This window comes from Dermacentor albipictus, chromosome 6 (assembly GCF_038994185.2).
Source record: "Dermacentor albipictus isolate Rhodes 1998 colony chromosome 6, USDA_Dalb.pri_finalv2, whole genome shotgun sequence".
NCBI lineage: Eukaryota > Metazoa > Arthropoda > Arachnida > Ixodida > Ixodidae > Dermacentor > Dermacentor albipictus.
In genome coordinates, this window is record NC_091826.1 from 123,998,497 (window position 1) to 124,018,315 (window position 19,819).

The window sequence follows — 19,819 nt, forward strand, 5'->3', positions numbered from 1 at the left end:
GACCGAAACATGCGTAATCTGATTTCACGTGTGCGCGACGCAAATAATGCAGAACTTTGTGGAAGGCGCGCGGGTCCAAGCGATTAGTCTGGAACATTCGACGATTGATGTATAAAAGCCGACGCGCTGGATCCATTGATCAGATTTTCCACGATCGCCGACTGTGTTCGCCACTCTCGTTGTGGTTTGAGTGTAGCCTGTTTTGTGGGCACAGGTTCACCCAATAAAAGCTAGTTTTGCCTTTCACAGTACTGTTAATGTGTTCTTTGACGTCACGACCACGTAATAATACTTTATTATTTGGTGGCTGTGGCGAGTTTTGCTCCTCTTGACATTCCAAGGATGTGGCTGATGTGCGTCCAAACGGGAATATGCTGCTGTAAACATGACAGTTTTGTTAAGGTGACATCGTTTTTAATTTTTCAAGACTATATAAGCGCCAAAGCTTATAGCTGAATAAGCGTTCAATCTTCAGAACCCAAATGTTCGAAAAAAAATGAGCTGTGTGGCAGAGATATGTTGCGTTGCACAATGTTTGCCAGTTTTGCAATACTGTCAATTTATGCATGTTTTCAGCTGAAGTGTTTTTGCAGACGTGAATTCAATATTGTACTAAAAAAGAACATTGTATTATATTAAACATATTAATGAATCTCGGGAGATAATTACGATGGCGACAAAGCACATATGGCTCTAGATAGCTTGCTAAGTGATCTGCATGGCAGTCGCATGTCATAGTTTTAGATAAATATACACCAGGTGATGTGAATGATGGTGCTGTTTCTTTTTCAATATTGTCTAAATATACTTATGCCACTGCAGTTGGCTGTCAAGGTAAACTCCTAAAAAGTTTGTCTCATAAGCCCTTTGCGAAGGACAACTGTTCAAGCTTGAAAATTTTGCGTTCTTTAATTGGGTGTGTTTCGCGGCGAAGGTTATGTAGTTACTTTTATTTATGTTTGCTCGAAGGCAATTGGATTCAAACCAGTTGGATAGTTTTCACAGAACAATTTCAACTCATTTGTAAAAGTAGCCTTTTCGGATGTTAAGGAAGTATTGGTGTCGTCAGCGTATAACATGCAATATTCTCGGAAACAGCCGGGTACATCATTAATATATCTCAGAAAAAGGAAAGGGCCAGCCATGGCTGCTTGGGGTTTTCCTCTGTGGTTTATGAGCCGTGAAGACGCCGTAATGTTGACCCCTACTGATGATGTTTTCTCAAATATGCACTAATGAGGCTTAAGAATTTGCCACGAATACAATATTCCTGAAGTTTTCTTAGTATTGTGTTGTGAAAATTCTAAGAAAATTATCTAATAAAACACCCATAGTTATTATTTTTTCAATGTCTCTTTCTTCTGCGAAGTTCAGTAGTGTGGCCTCTGTCGATTTGCTTTTATAGACTAAAATTGAATTTTCGCATTAATTTTGTGTGTTGCAGATAACATGTCTAAAGGAGGTAACTGCACCTTGTCAAAAAGTTTCGGAGAACGGAGACAATATACACATCGGGCGTTCATTGAACATATTCGTCTTAATACTTTTTTAACAGCCTTTGAAATCTTAAGGTGCGTTGTAAGTGTTCCTGAAAAGATCATGTCATTATTATGTCACAAGTGGTCACAAATGCTAATAGGGCAATGCTTTGATAAGGCGGCATAAAAAGTGTCTACACAAGAGGAATAAGTGTTTTCTGGAAGGGCATTACTTAGGGACCTCTTGTGGGTCAGTAGGCTGAAAAAAGGAAGAATTAGGGCTGCTAGTTTTCAATTTTGAGTCTAATTGTTGGTTATTTGTCTCGGCTGTGATCACAATAGAAGTGAGACTTGTGAAGTAACTATTTAAGGTTTGAGCTATTACACAAGCGTCACTTGCTATTGCGCCATTCACAGAGATACCACGTATGCTGTTGCCAATGCAGGTGTTTGGTTCAGTATTTAGAAATATCCATGTTGCTCTGACGTCCCCCTGCGCTTGCTGGACCCGAACAACTCTGCTTAGAAATTTGACTTAAATTTTCCAGCCTTTTCTTATATGCCCTATACTTATTCTAAAGTAACGCTGTGTGGCTTTTGCTTTAGTTTCAAAAACCGAATTGTTCATATATATTGTTGGTGGTCACAGCTGAGTAAACTGTGTGCAAGTTTTTTTCATTGAAGCATAAAATACAATATAGTATTTGTATAAACTATGGGTCTGTTAAGGCTTTGCATTACTGCTGGATTGCACTGATGCAAAAACAGGAAGGTGGTCTTTAATATCAGATGATAAAGTGCTATTTAAGAACATTGTGCCAGGTGTGCTTATGATTATGTGAGCTAGTGTGCTCTGTCTTTATTGGGTAAAACGTATTGGTGATGTAAATAATTGTTTAATACGCACCTGCTTAGTATATCTGTATAATTGCAGTTGGAAAACACGCTTTATTTACTGTCAAGTTTAATTGAGGTCATCCAAGAAAACGATCGCAGTAGTGAAGTTATTATTTTTTTCGAGGAATTTTCCGGCTCTAGCAGAAACTCATTTGCTTTTTGTTCTGCGATCACGCCTAGTAATGTGCGTTTGTTCTTGTGAGGCACAAAGTTTTAGGATTCTTCATCAGATGCGCCACGTTGATAAATAAGTACATCGCGCCGTGCGGACCTAAATGCAATGTCGCCTCTAATTTTTATATGTCACGTCTTCACTACACCAGCATACATGGTTTCAATACTTGTCATACTGGAACGTTAAAGGTGGCCGACACGCAAGCTCGACATGACTGCCAGGTACGGCGTAACGTTTACACGCGTTTTCGGGTAACCAAGTTTTCAACGAAGCAATGAAGTGAAATGTGTGGTTCAGTGTGGTGAAAATGGCTAAAAATTCGACGTAGTGGTTCTTGCTCTTTATGTTTACATGCAATAATGAGAAGTAACATAAATTTGCCAGCTGGTTACTGAATTCAGAGGGTTTTAGAAGTTCTAGCCCCGTTTTAGCGTTTGATTTCTTTTGCGTTAAAACTTGGTATTGCGGGATAACGCGCAAGTCGACTTGTTTTGTTATCTGGTAGACAGCGCTGGTAATATGTTTTCTTCCAATTATGGCACCTTGTATTCGTCCATAGAAATTGCCACTGCTTGTTTTTCTTGAGCTTCAAGGCCTCAGGAAATAAAGCTTTGTTTCTTGAACTTGTGATCGTTCAAGAAAACTTGGTTTTGATTCTTGCTTATGACAAGATTTTTTGCAGTCAATCGAGCCTTTTTGGTGTATTGTGCATAAAACCTTGAAAGTAGAAGATAGCCCGAACGTTTTGTCGGTGCCGTTTCACGTAGGAGATGGTCACATTTTCTGTGTCATGAGTTATCGTGTCAGCGGTGCTGTGGCGGTTTTGACAGTGGCAAACGTCTCAAAATTGCCAAGTTAAGTGGCCACGTATATACTTACAGGATCCCCAATTCACAAACAACTGGGGCCAAAAATAATAGAGTTTTACAGTCGCGATCACGCTTCTGAAGTTTCTATATAAAGTGTAACAAAATTACCGACAGCATTTAGGCTACATTCTCAATGCATTAACAGACGCTGTGTATTCAGATAGTTTCCAGCAAAGTGATTGTTCGCTTCGGTACTTTTGCAAATATTGATATATCGTGTCTCGAGTGTATGGTAGATGCAGATTGGCGGTGCAGAGCGAAACAAGACTGAAGGACCACAAAAGACGCGGACCAGCGCTTACTACACAAAGAAACCTATCGCTTGCAACGAGGGTTCATATAGTGGCAGAAACGACAGAAGAAATGGTGAACCTCATAAATAAATGCAAATGTCAATGCAGACCTAGTATACAGGGAAGGTATCGGCAATTTTGAAAATGTTTGTATATACAGACATAGCATAAGAAAAGGTGTTGCACCAAAGACAGACAAGGAGGAGATGGTATAGACACGGAAAAGCACAAGTTTTCAACTAGTTAGCTTTTGCATCACAGGCATCAATGTAAGGAGTTCACTACATATGCCCAATGTAGCAACAAACCAGCAAACCCGCTGAACTATGAGCATGATGTTTACGTCACCGCAACATACCGCTCATGAACTGTTGCTCGCCGCTAAAGAAAGAAATAAAAGTTTTGCTAAAGCATGCGTTCCCTTTCGAGCCTGTGCAAAAGATTCTATCAGCTATCTGACCCCGTTATTTTCGCTCCTGCCCAGAATATTGGTCCTGCGAAATCGCTGAGCGCAAGTGCAAACTCGACAATGCAGAGGCAAATGCGCAATACCGTTGTTTCTTACCGTAGTCTCACATTTTGTTGCACGATTACTAACGCTGGAGTGAGTTTTATTTTGCGTATACTGAGGCTGTACTTATATTACAGGTGATATCATTCCCGGCCACACGATAACCATGTCCTCATACGCCGGCAACCTGGTTTCCTTGGACGACTTCTACCTGACATCTGCCGGTCTGGTAAGAGTACACGGTGTCCTTCGATACCGCACACGCTGCTGTGCAGCTGACGTGGGGCTGTGAACAGGTTACGTGTATGTCCGTGTTACTTAATGTAACGTTTCATATACCTGTCTGAAGGACAGCGTAACACATGCTAACATCTAAGCATTCTTGACGCGTCATAACGCGCAATGTTGTTTTTGACGTAAGTGCTCTTGAAACGTTCCAAATATTCCCGTGGAACGCAACTCACGATGGGTGCCGCCATTATTGCGATTCGCACTGAAGCGAGGAAACCACACACCGCAGCACCACCGTCACCGAAACGCGTCATGTATGGCACGTGTATGCAGCCTGGCTCTTCTCGCGTGCCTGTACCCTTAACACGCTGTGCTCTCTGGTGATGCCACCACAAAGTCAGTGCGGCGCCTTGTGTACATATATTCTTACGTTGCAGGTCACAGGTACAGATGTATTTACAATATTTACAAGAGAGAGAACGATGCATAAACAAAATGGCTGTGGAGAGCGATTCCACTTCTACACATCAAATCATCTTCTTCTAACTGGCGCCACTTTTGGTTGCGTCGTAACATAACCCCCACCTGTAAAGGTGCCATCTCGACGCTAATTATAAGGGAGGTGAACTCGTGGCAAACCAAGGCTTCAGCCAGGACACATGCACAACGTCCGTGGGGACACACGATTCGAGCGCAGCGATCTCGCAGTTCACATCACCAAGCTAACGCAATATCGTGCAAGACCCTGTGTAGCGCGGCAGCAGCTTTTCAGACCCCATACAAAAATGCTTCCTTACTTTCTTTAGAACTTTTATCAACATCCTATCAACTTTAGTAACATCCTATTGACTTTTACTTTTTAGTAACGTTTGTAAAAAGAAAGTTGGTTACTTCTTTTCTAACTTCAGTATGTAAAAAGAAAGTTACTAGAAAGTTAAGACACACTATTTTAACTTTTTAAAAACACGATTCAATAGGAAGGTAATAAAAATAATTATGTTCTTAAAGTACATAACCCAAGTTACAAAACATGCATGAATATTATTCAATAAGGTTATAATTATTCAGTGAACATAGCTAGTGCAAGACAGTGTTGTTTCATGGACAGGTGTAACTTTCCACAATTTGCAATCAACTTTCTAGTAACACTGGTTACTACAGAGTTGTTAAAAATGATTTAGTGAAAAATGAACATATAACAGCATCTGAACTATAAATGAATATGCAAAGACTGGCTGCATTTAAAAAAATGTTTTTTTTTTGCACAGTAACTGTTTTCCTAATTTTTAATCAACTTCCTAGTAACAGATGATAGTAGAATGTTCATAGAAAAAAAATGCTTCTAATACCGGACGCTAAGAGAAAATATGGTCTCACCAATTCAAGATGTGGGCACGTATTCTCGAAAACACGACAGCTAGTGCCATGGGAAGCGTGTATATGAGCGGTGATCATGAATTTGTGCTCAGTAGGTGTCAAAGAAGCCCGTAGGCCATGCACCATCGCACTAGACGGCGCGCTGATCGGCTCGTGTTCGCCAACTAAAGCGGGAGACACATGGTCCGATTTGGTGTCCGATCCGGCGTCTGACGCGCCGAAACTGCAGCCCGAATCGAGGTCTTTTGCCGTGCCGAAGCGCCGGATCGGACGTCCGGCGTGCGACAAACCGGGCAGATTTTCATCGTTCGACGTGTCCGACAACTGCACCGTCGTCTGGCCGCAGCCATTGGCAGCGCGGCTGGCATGTGACGTTCTCTGACGTTCCCTCCACGGAGGCGGTGCTGGCTTTCCAGTTTCTCGCAGTTATTCTTTTTCCTTGCCTGCTGCAGTTTGTTTCTGACATGAAATAGTTACCAGTTCAGTAAAATTATCTCGAACGTGTGCCTGTTACGCAAACCAGCGCCTTGTACACTAGCGCTAAGCTACTGGTGAGATCGGGAGCCGCGACGCGAGGGCATTTCGCGAGCAGACATCACACACCGACCGTCTGAGCGAGGCCGCTCGCTTCGCTTGCACGTTTGCCCTTCGCAACGACTGCGTCGAGTAAACCAATTGTATTTAATTACGGCCGACCTAAGTGTACAGTGTTCATTGTTTTGGCAAAAATAAGCACTCTTCGACGAGCTCGGACTGGATCGCAAGCGCCGTCGGCTGCAGCGTCCGCCTAGCTATGCCTACCGGCCCTATCGCTGGCTTTAGCGGAGCCGTCAGTGGACAACCCGCCGTCGTGAAGTGTTCTGTCACTCACAGGGGCATAATTTTATCGACAGCCTTCGCGTAAAGCGAAGCAGTGTGGTGCAGAGTTGTTTATATTGCGTTTCTCGACGTGAATATCAACTCAAGCTGGGGAGTTGGATGTGGGCGGAGCTTACGCGCCGCTCATGCCGTAACATGCAGCGCCGCACGTCGGATCGGACACCGAATCGTACCGCGTGCGTCTGTATAGCTCGCTCATGGTTCGGCTGAAGTCCCCGTATACACTTTATAAATAAGGAAGCCTACCTAGGCACTGTAAACCCAATTATTGGGGCCTAAATGCCTCTCCGCCTCCTACTACGGCTTCCTTTGAGTGACAGTCTGATCTCGAAGGCCATGCTTTTGCAACCTGCATGCACCTGAAGCAATTGCGAATCTTGAAGGCAACATCCGCTTAGTTTTTATTATATATACATTTCCTTAAACTTCGTATCACAAAGTACAAAGTACACACTTCTGGACCAAATAAATTTATTAAAAGACTCTATCAAATGTTATTAGGAAAAAACACGCAATTTTTTCCTTTAAGATACATTTTTCTAAAAAACCGCAGAGTGGCGCTACTGTAGTACTTGTTTGGTCGACACACCACGTTGGTTGTCGTTAGTGCTCCCTGCAGTAAGGTGGTATTTGAGGTAAATTTTAGAAGTGCCTAGACAAAACGTGCTCCTTGCTGTGTGCAGTGACCATCCCAAACCCTCCGGACTCGTGTAACGCCATTAGTTCACCGTGTGTTTCGAGCGATCCACCAGTGTCGTCAGTGAGTGCCCTAGTACAGCTCCCGTCCGAACTGCCTTTGTTCTGCCGAGCTGCCTGCCGGCGCTCTCGTCAAAAGTCTGGTACTGGGGCTTCGAATTGTAGTGTTTGGAAGACTGTTGAAGGTTGTGCTTTTGTGGAGCTGGAGTTCATCGGCAGTTCTACAGTGCTTGCGCCAGAGAAACGTCGGTGCTTCTGTACCTGTTAGACGAAGGAGCGTTTGCCAAGTCTTGAAAGGTAAGCAAGTTTGGCGCTTGCGCGCATTCTTGAAGCTTATGATTTGCGTAATGAGCGTTGTGTAACTAGCTAGAGCAAAGCGCTTTCCTATCGTATGTTAGCCATGTTGCTGTGCACATTTAGCAAGCAATTTCGCGAAAGCTTCCTCTGATGTTACAGCGTACTTGCATTCTGCTACCCGCCTTGTTTGCTATGCCTGAATGGGCACACAATTATGAAAACACATTGAAAGTTTGTGTTCGTTCGGCAGTGCGTAATAATTTGAAGACTGCGATTTTGTAGCAATACTTACCCCTCGATTCTATATCACTCTTCTCGCCCACCGCTAACGGCCGGCAGCTGCAGTACGTAGCACGGGCCGGGGCGTCGGTCAGCCTACTAACGAATAGCGCAAAGGAATACCATCGCTACAAAATCGCGGTCTTTAAATTATTACGCAAATTTTGTGCACAATGAGATGTTATAAACACACCTTGCATGTACATGAAAAAAAGGTTTACAACAGAGATGACATATATGCATGGGCACATATATGTGTCAATAAAATACTCGAGCCTCTTTCTGCCTACAGAAAAAGAAGTTATGTCTTCTCGAGGGCATGGCTGCTTGTAATAATGAAGCTCTAAGGGAAGGTTTTCTCTAATCCCTATTTTTGATATCTAAATGCTTATGTGGCATGTACAAACTGCTTGCATCCATTTCTCATTGGGATGAGCTGTCTGAAATTTATTTTCAGTAATAATTGCAATAATTAACTACTTTCACCTGTCTTCTAATGACTAAAGTTCTATGCTTCTACCTTGACAAACCTTTTGTGAAATTAGTTTGATGAGGCCCAATATACAGCGCTTTCTAAATTGAAGGTATCAGTACCTATTAAAGACTACGCTCACTATGAAAATGCTGCTTGCGTATATTGTTTATTCACTCTGTCAGACAAAATCTTTACACCCAAGTGCAGTCAGTAAATTTAAAAGTGCATGCCTGCAAGGGGAAGTCAGAATTGTATTTGAAGACAATTGCATCTTGTTTGATAGTTCTCGAGCACTTGTGCGCCACTAATCGAGCACAGCTTGGCCCTATACTCGATGAGGCTTGAAGCTTTCAATGTCTGCTAATCACTAAAACAGCACCAGATCTCACTCTGTGTCAAGGGGTGGCACACATTTGCTTAGTTCTAGGCAGATGCATGTCTTTCTTTCGCATTGAAGTTCCCAATACTTTCTAGTCTTACGTAAAAGTACACAGCTCAGTACAATGCATGTATGGTATACGTAAGGCTGCTTTGTTCTTTAAACCGAATCAACAAGAAGCAGCGACTTCCGTTTTTGCAAACCTTACCCTACTTCCTAACCATTCCTTGATCAAATGCGTATAAAATGAATCTTTGGTTGTTGTATTCTTTCACAGGTAGACATCGGTGACGGTGTATACTTTGAAAAGGGCCTGCTGAAGAGGCTGTGCCTGGATGCTAACAACTCAGGCTTTCACTTCGCGGAGGGCCTCCTTAAAGCTCCTTTTTCAATAGAAGACGTTGAAGGGAGGTCCTTCTTTGGGCGGCTGTCAAATGCCTTCCACAGAAGGATCCGTTGGATTCCAAGAAGGTCAACACCATAGTAGGTATGTATGTCACAAAGAAGCATCTTAATATTCTTTGTGCAGTTTTCAACAAAGCTCCTTTCATGGCAATTTCAATGCTATCTTAGGGTATACTCCTTTCTTTCCTGCTAAAATAGCTATTAACCTGATTATAATAGCATATTATAAGGCAAGCTTTGCCACCATAACTAGAAAATTGTCATTACTGTTGGCATGTGTATTTTTGTGATAGAGGCCCTGGTCATGTGAATGCACTGATAATATAATATCCTCTCTTGTGGAAAGCTAACATGTTTAGTAACAAGCTCACTTTGACAATGTCTGCCTGCACAACAAAGGCATTTTGTAATCTTGCTGTAGAACGTCCGTAATGCCTGTTGAACTGCTTACATGTTGCTTGTATCATTTCGTGTTTCTTAAGTGCAACATAAAAATCAACTCTTCTATGTACCTGTGCCCAAGCAAAGCTGCAGCATAGTTATCACTGACACCTTGCCTTTCCTAAGATAATTCACACATAAAACTTCCATGTACTAGTCACAATACGAATATCGAAGTTCATTAAACTGAAGTTGATTTACAGCTTTTGTTTGTAGATGACAATTGGTACGATAGAGTTTATGTGTCGTGCATCTGTTGGTGTTATGCACATCCATCACGCTCCCAGCTTTAATGCACGAATTCAGTCATTTCATGCATTTTTAGGACTTCGCACAAAACAGGTGGAGATGTTTATAGCTCACAGGATTGAAAGCTTGTCTCTTGTGCACTTCTCATGGCACTTCTTGTCTCATGTCACTGTAGCAAAACTAATATATTGCCTTTTTTCTTCTCATTTCTAGACTACACAACGCAACATTTCAGCCTACTTCCAGGGCAGCTGGAGAACTCGTCCTCCTTACTAGCCCGGGGATATTAAATGGATGTGTTCAAGCACAAATGGAAACCCGTCTTCTTCTGTTGCATGCCACACCTAGCCACTTGGCAATCACTATTCGCCAAAGACAGATAGTTGACAGGATGTTACTAGCAAGTTGTTAGGATATATAAAGGTGGTTAATAAATAGTTATTGCACAGTTTTTAGGAAGCAAATAAAAATTTTATTCAGAGATAATCAAAGCTTGCTTTTGCAATATGTAATTGCAAAAGTAATTACCTCTGGATAGAATTTTTATGTACTTTCTAAAAACTGTGAAGCGACTATTTATTAACCACCTTTATACATCCTAACGACTATCTAGTAATATCCTGTCAACTATCTGTGGCGAATAGTCGACAGGATGTTACTAGCAAGTAATTAGGATGTATAAAGGTGGTCAATAAATAGTCGCTTCACAGTTGACACTTTCTAACGACATAAGATAATAAGCAGTCGGTAAGAATTCTATCGACATTTTATATCTATACTTTCAATTCAATATCGGTGGCCAATAGTCGGCAGGAGGTTACTAGGAAGTTGTTACGGTGTCTAAAGACGTTTTATAGAATGTCGATAGGTTCTAGTAACATTTGTCTAAAGACGGTTTATAAAATGTTACTAAAATTTTTTGTAAGGGACGAGCCGACACGGAGACATGGTGTCCATAGGAGGTGAACGGAGCCACGAGAAAATCGAATGTCCCGATGGCGGCTGTCGTACCGCATCCTCTGCGCGGTTTGAGACTCGGTAAGCCGGGAACCGGCAATTAGGCGTGCCGTGCGAGCCCGTGCAAAAACGTTTTGAGCACATTCAGTTGGAGTGTTCGTCAAGGAATCATCATCATCATCGTCGTCGTCATCATCATTATCGTCATCATTATTGTCATCATTATCGTCGTCGTCATCATCATCATCACCACCACCATCATCATCATCATTAACATCATCATCGTCATCATCAGCCTGGTTACGCCCACTGCAGGGCAAAGGCCCCTCCCATACTTCTCCAACTACCCCGGTCATGTGCTTCCCTTGGGATCCAGTCCGTAACCCTTAATGACCATGGGTTATCTTCCCTCCTCATTACATGTCCTGCGTATGCCCATTTCTTTTTCTTGATTTGAACCAAGTTGCATTAACTCGCGCTTGTTCCCTCACCCAATCTGCTCATTTCTTATCCCTTAACGTTATCCCTTTCCGTAGCTCGTTGCATCGTCTTCAATTTATGTAGGACCCTTTTCGTAAACCTCCAGGTTTCTGCCCCGTACGTGAGTAGTGGTAAGACATAGCTGTTATACACTTTTCTCTTGAGGGTTAATGGCAACCTCCTCTTCGTGATCTGAGAATGCCTGCCAAACGCACCCTAGGCCATTCTTATTCTTCTTATTATTTCAGTCTCATGAGGAAGGAAGCACTGTGTCAAAATGCAGAGAAGGGTGGTGGCCGAACAGATGTTTACCAAGCTGATCCAAAACATGTATTTGCTGCTCTAAAACGGACAATTCAGGCTCGAATGTGTCAAATTTGCTTCTCTAAGAGCGGCCCCAAAACTTCTATGATTGCTTCCATTTTTTACCTCTTGTTGCTCATCCTGTACAATTATGTATAATTCATACGCATTTGTTCGTCACTGTCCTGATCGCCGTAGCACATACGCATGTATACCACATGGGCCCACACTAGCCTTGGCTTTGGGCCCAACAGTTGTTCGCTTATGTTGATGTACAAATTTATGATGAAATAAATAATGTCTAATGTCTAAAAGCCAGCGGTCTGGTGACGGGAGGAATTATAGGCGAAGGTCCCGAACGGTAGCATGCTGTCCCAGTCTTTGTGGTCGACAGAACCGTACATAGAAACCATTTACGTCAACGTTCCCGCTCCGTCACTCCGTTTGTCGGTGGGTGGTTGGCGGTGGAAAAGTTGTGCTCGGCAGAACAGGAGCGAGGTTGGTCTTCAACTACTCGGGACGAGAAGGTGCAGCCGAGATCAGTGAGGAGTTGCCGGGGTGCGCCGTGATGGAAGATGACGTCATGTAAAAGGTAATATGCCACCTTAATTGCACAGCTTGTGAACAAAGCTGGCATGATTGCGTACCGGATCGCGTTAGCAGTCGCGACAACAACCCACTTATTGCCAGGTGTCGACATCGGAAAAGAACTGAGAAGATTGAGACCAACGCGAAAGAATGGTTCCGAGGGCGCATCGATGGGTTTAAGGCGTCCAGCAGGCAGCACAGCAGGCTTTTTGTGGAGCTAACAGAGCGCACAGGCTGTAACGTAGTGGTGCACAGAGTGGTACACAGGCCTGGCCATTGTGCGGTGGCGTACGCGGTCGTAAGTACGCGAAACGTCGAGGTGGCCTGCAGTAGGGGCATTTACCAATGTTGTTGCGTGACAGAAGTCACATATAAACATGTATTTACAATGTTTACAAGATATAGAACGGTGCATAAGTAAGATGGGTGGCGAGAACGATTCGACCTCTATACGTCAAATCGCCTTCTTCGAACTGGCGCCACACTTGGTTGCGCCGTGACAATATATATATATATATATATATATATATATATGCATATATATATATATATATATATATATATATATATATATATATATATATATATATATATGCATGCAGAATTGTCTGTATATACAGTTTTATTGAAGGCCCCGCCATATTGCGATAAAGCATGTCTTACTATTATTATTATTATTATTATTATTAATATTATTATTATTATTATTATTATTATTATAATTATTATTTGAGCGCTGTCCTTCATCCGGTGCTATGCCGGTACGTAGAATCGCACTGGAGGGTGCACGGCGTACGGACTAATTGAAGTCGAGTGGCAAGTTTTCGCGTTTTTGCAGAGAGGTCTCAACAAGGTTTTGCGATAGGGGAAACTTCTTAGCGCATCGTTAGTAAGCTTTGAGCTTTGTTATAGCCAAAATGTCGAACGGCGAAGGGCTTATACAGGCGCTACCACAGCTCTGCCGGTGATAGGAATGGGAGGCGGGCCAATTTTGAACATTGACGACCCGTAATACACGTACAACATGTCATATTGTATGTCTATCTAGCCTTGACTTATAATAATACGATTTTCTAAGCATTGTTTGCCAGGCGAAAGACATATAATAATACGATTTCCTAAGCATTGTTTGCCAGGCGAAAGACATCAAGCTTTAGAAAATAAAGAACTGCAGTATAACTCGAGCTGAAGGCTCAATAACATGGATAAATAGACCTGATGGCAGTGGCTGCGAATATGCCGAGATAAACCAGACACACGCGACGCGTTCAGAGAACATACGCGCTCTTAGGTCTCGAGTGGTGCCTGTTCAAAGCCACCTCAACGAGTCGAGCTACTCTCTGCAAGGGCAGCTTTATTTTCTCAAGTATTACAGCGCAGGCTGCGTTGCGTCGGCCACATATCGCATCGGCGAGATCCGGAAGCGCGGGAGAGCCCACGCGAACTATGGGCTGTCGGAGCATAGTAGGCATGGCTTTGGTTGCAGAACGAAAAAGGACAGGTACTCGTTTTATTCGCCCGTACTTACTGTTTTTCTTATACGTCCCCGGCCAACTTCCACCGTTCTCGGTTGCCAACCTTGGTAATCTTAGAATGCATTTGAACAGAATAACTTGAAGGTGCGTGCACGAATAATTGACTTCGTCCCTTCTCATCAGGTTACTGACCATACGCGCCTTTCGTTCATATCCCAGTTTTATCATGGGTGCCGAGTTCGTCACCGCGCGCTTACTGGAGACAAAATCTGAACATACACTCGACGAAATTGATGGCGTCAATAAAACCTGTTCATGCTGGCAATCAAAAGCCGGCGCTTGTCTGCAATCGCAGCGGGGGAATCGTCGTGGCTAAAGATACACTTCATATTCGCTTCCGAAAGTTATGTTTGTAGGCGAGTATAGTAAAGCGGTAGCCTGTTGACCTTTAGTCATCCGAAATTCCAGAAATCTCAGATGGAACGCGTTAGAATCGCATTAATTCGCTATGGCACCGCTACTGTTCCGAGCTACTACTGGGAGATGCGGCGATCCGCACATTACATTGCGAGGAGGTGCATATCTGTCGATCTATACCCGTCTATCTATCTACAAGTCTATCATGCCCCGCCCTACCGATTCAGCTTGCCGTGACGGATAGCGGCCAGGAGCTGCTGGGAACATATGGGTCCCGTAACTAGGGAAGCACCCCGTCTGGTACCTGCGTGCACCACCGATTTATTTCGGGCCGAGTAAACGTTGCTTCATCATCATCACCAGTCTATCGCAGATCAATCAAGGGGGTTTTTAGGCATGTACTGATAAGATCCTCTGAGCTGGACGTCTGTGCTATAAGTTGGCCTTGTCACCTGCAGCGTTATCTGACTGAGCTATCTCGGTTGCTCTGTTGCCATAGCCAGAAGTTCGAATACGCGGCTTTTTTTTTTTTTAAACTGAAGGTAGTCCGCTAGAATTAGCCTCCTCCGATACACAACATCCCCAAGCTCCGAGTGGGGCCTGACACCGGCAAAAATGCCGAGAGCCAGTGGGCCTATACTAATCCAGGTACAACGACATTAGGAAGATCCACTAAGCTTCAACAAAACACACTCCCTCACCAGAACAGGAAGTGGCATCCCTGATGCAATATTTGGCCAATCCCTTTCGAATGACTCATTCGATTAGCCAATGGCCCTCAGTCCCTAGCAGCTGCGGAGCACCTGACCAAGGTGGTGGTCAGACCTGTAACGCAACAAAGGGTGATGAGAATCTCTGGGTCCTGACAGGCCGCCAACGGAAACGGACCCTGGGAACGTTTAACACCCGAACTATACGAGTGAAGCTAGCTTAGCAGGACTCTTTGTGGAACTATCAGACATTGTTTGGGATATCACTGGCCTTAGTGAGATTAGAACTTTGTGAGGCTTGTACAGTGCTGTCTAACGGCATGTCCTCTGCTATAGAGGTCTCCCAGTTAAGAAGCAATGCGGGGTAGGATTCCTAATCCAAAAGGGCGTAGTGGGCAGCACTGACGAATTCTACAGCGTTAATGAGAGGGCAGCCGTATTTGTAATCAAACTTAAGAAATATAGTATAAAGGTAGTACAAACTTATGCTCCATCGTCCAGTCACAGTGATGATGAAAGTAGATCAGTTTTATGAAGATGTTGACTTAGCGATGAGAAAAGTGCAAACTCAGTATACTGTAGTAATGGACAATGTCAATAAAAAAGCGGGGAAAAAGCAGGCTGGTAAATAAGCAATTGGCAACTACGGCGTCGATTGTAGGAACGTCAGGGGGAGGTGCTGGTAGAATTCGCAGAAAGGAATAAGCTGCGAAAAATTTACACTTTTTTCAGGTAGTTCAGCAACAGAAAGTGGACCTGGAAAAGCACTAACGGTGAAACAAGAAACGAAATTTATTTCATGCTTTCTGCCGACCCCATCATAGTGCAGGATGTAGAAGTGATCGGTAGGGTATAGTTCAGTGGTCATAGCTTAGTGAGGGCAAGGATTCACCTCAATTTGAAGAGATAAAAAGTAAAACAGGTCAAGAAAATACAGGCCAACGTAGAGGGCAGTAATGGTAAAAACAGAGAAATTCAGGCTTGTACTTGCAAACAAATATGCAGCCTTAGAACAGAGACATGATGACATAGAGGTAATGAATGAAACCGTAACTAGGCTGGCTTCAGACTAGAAATTCAAGTGGGTGGCAAGGCACCAAGGGAACCAGTAGGCAAGCTCTGCCAAGCAACGAAGGACCTAATAAAGCAACGACAAATAATGAAACGGTCCGACTCGAGAGATCAGATAGAATTCGCGAAAGTCAAAACTGATCAACAAGGAGAAAATTAAATATTATAGAATTTATAACGTAAGAAGCCCTGAGGAAGCAGTAATAAATGAACGTAGCATGAAATCAGTCAGAAAACTTGGCATTGGATGAACCAAGATGTATGCACTGAAAGATAAGCAGGGTAATTTCATCAGCAATCTCGAAGGTATAGTAACAGCAGCGGAATAATTCTGTACTGACCAGTACAGTACACAGAGGAGTAAGGATACCTCCATTCGAAGCAGTAATTAACAGGATACAGAAGCTGCTCTTATAACTAGCGATGAAGTCAGAAGGGCCTTGCAAGACATGATAAGGGGAACAGTGGCAGGAGAAGATAGAGTAACCATCGATTTAATCAAATACGGGGGAGATATCGTTCTTGAAAAGCTTGCGGCCCTTTATACACAATGCCTCACGACTTCAAGTGTACCAGAGAACTGGAAGAATGCCAATATTATACTACCACAAGAAGGGGGACGTTAAAGAATTGAAAAATTATGGACCCATTAGCTTACATTCAGAGTTGTAGAAAAATACTCGCCAAGATAAATTCCAATACAATAAGGGTAACACTTAGCTTCAGTCAACCAAAAAAAAAACAGGCTGGCTTCAGGAAGGAATATTCTACAATGGATAACATCCACATCATCAATCAGGTAATTGAGAAATCCGCAAAGTGAAATCAGCCGCTTTATGTAGCTTTCATAGGTTACGAAAAGGAATTTGATGCAGCAGTGATACCGGTAGTCACACAGGCATTACACATTCAAGGAGTAAAGGACGCATACGTCCTTTCGTACTTACGCTTCTGGATAAGGACATTTACGTGCTTTTCCAGAAGAAGAGTATGAAGATACCTATAAGGAAGGGGGTCAGACAAAGAGAAACAATCTCTCCAATGCTATTCACTGCATGCTTGGAAGAAGTATTCAAGCTAGTACATTGGGAAGGCTTAGGAGTGAGTATAAACGGAGAATATCTCAGCAACCTTCGGTTTGCAGATGACATTATCCGGCTCCGGAACACTGTGGGCGAGTTAAATAAATGATTGCGGACTTTAAGGGAGACAGTACATGAGTGGGGTTGAAGATTAATAGGCAGAAGACAAAGAAAATTTTCAATAGACTGGCAAGGGAACAAGATTTCAGGATCGCCAGTGAGCCTCTAGACTCTGTGGAGAAGTACGCCTACCTAGGCCAATTACTAACAGGGGACGCCAATCATGAGAAGGAAATTTACGGAATAAAAAAAATGGGATGGAGCGCATACGGCAGACACTGTCAGCTCCGGACTTGAATCTTACCATTATCTTTGAAAAGAAAAGTGTACGATCAACGCATTTCGGTGGTACTAACATATGGGGCAGAAAGTTGGAGACTGGCAAATAAGCTTGAGAACAAGTTAAGAACTGCGCAAAGAGCGATGGAACGAAGAATGTTAGGCGTAACGTTAAGAGGCAGAAAGAGAGCGGTGTAGATCAGAGAGCAAACGGGGGTAGCCGATATTCTAATTGACATTAGGAGAAAGAAATCCAGCTGGGCAAGTGATGTAATGCGTATGTTAGGTAGCCGGACCATTAGGGCTACAGAATGGGTGCAAAGAGAAGGGAAGCACAGTCGAGAATAGCAGAGGACTAAGTGGGGCGATGAAATTAGTAAATTCGCAGATGCTGGTTGGAATCGGTTAATGTAGGACAGGGGTAATTAGAGACCGCAGGGAGAGGCCTTTGTCCTGCAGTGGACATAAGAGGCTGGTGATGATGGTTATTTTCGAATTTTGTTACCTCAGCACAGCAGCTCACTGCTTTACCCATTCGACTACTACCCAGTCGCCCAGGGTAGGTTGGAAAACGGTTAGACGCAAACATATAAGCAATCATACATAGAGAGATAAATAGATAGCGCCGGTAAGGTACGTGGAGTATCACCAAAGAATGCTAACGCGTTAAATTCCGGCAGGACCCACTCACGATGACTGTCGACGGTAATGCATTTAGTATTGAGTCAATATAGCTACACAATGTATTGCCACCGTCGAAAAGATTTATGTATGAGGCGTGTACTGCAGCGGGACTCATCTTTCGCGCTTCCCTAAGAACACTCGGCGTCATCTAACCCTGCAGCCGCAAAGCCTGCACTTGGGCTCCAAAATTCATGGCGCGCTGGTGCGTGCAAACGTTGAGAAACGTGTCATGGAGGCCGCCGGACTCCTGTCGTGATTTTTTCCTGAGATGCTGCCTCATCTAGGGGCGCTGCCGAAAAGGCCCTCATGGCCTCCGAGACGAGAAGCGCGGTGAACGCTGAGAATATTTCCCTTGCTTGCTGCACACCCAATGGTAGCTACGCAGTGATCGAATGTTGGTTTGACGGTTGATTTAGAAGCCTGTTTCCACACCACTGCAACCTTATGCACTACCCATTCTACCGCAGACTACCCAGTCACGGAGGTAGGCGAGAAAACGGTTAGATACAAATTTACCTCGATGTGTACATAGATAGATACACTAGGGCCACGGAATAGATGTAACCCTGGATCCTAAGGCATCAAATAATAAAACAAAAATCGGTGTAGTACCCTCCAGCATGCCCTAACGCTTGAAACGTTAGCGCCGTGGTACGCTAGCGACACTTTGCTAAAGCTGTCAATTTATCCAAACCCTGGCAGGCCGTGTCAGAGACGTCGATCGAGAATAGCAACCCGGACCTGTGGCTGCTGATCGACGCAGAGGCATCGCCGTTGACCTGGGTGCGCGGCATGGTGGCGTCAAGGCTTGCTACCTCCGGACGCGAATGGGTCGACATATTCGCCAAGAAAAACAGCGGCACGTGAGTAAGGCTGCACCCGTGTGCAGCACATCATTGCAGGGCCTGTGTAAGAATTGCGCTGGTGTAGGCGCCTTTGTAGTCTCCCCCGCGGCATTCGGCGACATGTGCATGACGTTCAACACCTACGCGTCGGGCATTGTGATCAGTTTCCGGTTCCTCTCGGGGATGCGATGGTACTGTCAACCACAAAAATTTTATGCAGCACGAAATCTGAGAAAAAAAGCTGAATGTCTGGGAAGCCTCACAACACAGCCTAGTATCCGCATTTACAAATCTCTACCACTATATGTGAACAACATTCTGATGTTATGTTTTACTGACTGCTGTTGTTACAGACTGCTCAGAAATTGCAACGTTTTCCGAGATCTCGTGCTCCGTAAATCTTTGTAGTTGACTGTACATTTGGTTGTTGCTTCGATGTCCGAAGGCACTCGGCCGGGAATAAAATCTCAAGCCCGTGAGATTTGGCGGTCGGTGTTGCTAAGGCCGACGAATCTCTGAATTTTTATATATCCCGAGGCAACAACGGCAATACCGCGTGCTTATCGTGGACGCTCTATCGAATAGTTTCCCATTTATGGTTTTTTCGTACATTGTGGAATTAGCAAAAAGAGAAGCTGCACGAGCCATAGATGCCTTTAAAGCGTGCTGGGCATTAGCGGTTTTGTCGTGTCAGTTTCGCGAGCTGTCATGCCAGTTTGACGGCATTGAGGCACCGGGTTGTAAACCTATTCTATTGGGCTTGATGTGTGTCTAATGCTTTAGTTCTTTACGTCAGTGTCGAAAGTATTGCTCTGCAACATAATGTGCCATTATGCGCTACCGTCCTTCTTTCAGCTCTTTCCTTAGGTTTGTGATTATCATGGGCGTTGCTATAATGTACGTTTTCATGAAGTGTTTCGTAGCGGATGGCACAAAG

At 43.8% G+C, this 19,819-nt stretch overlaps 1 protein-coding gene and 1 long non-coding RNA gene across 3 annotated transcripts in view; both read left to right on the forward strand.

Annotated features, from left to right (window-relative positions):
- Window positions 1-19,819, forward strand: part of LOC135899468 (putative phospholipase B-like 2) — a 93,217-nt gene that overhangs the window by 35,560 nt on the left and 37,838 nt on the right. For both annotated transcript variants that reach the window (XM_065428740.1, XM_065428741.2), the window contains 2 exons: window positions 4,361-4,452; window positions 18,740-18,900. In XM_065428740.1, coding sequence (XP_065284812.1) covers window positions 4,361-4,452; window positions 18,740-18,900 — 253 coding nt within the window. The remainder of the gene's footprint in view (window positions 1-4,360; window positions 4,453-18,739; window positions 18,901-19,819) is intronic.
- LOC135899418 (uncharacterized) lies at window positions 7,392-10,242 on the forward strand. The gene is made up of 3 exons (XR_010563612.2): window positions 7,392-7,703; window positions 9,114-9,323; window positions 10,145-10,242. It is a non-coding gene; the product is annotated as an uncharacterized lncRNA (long non-coding RNA).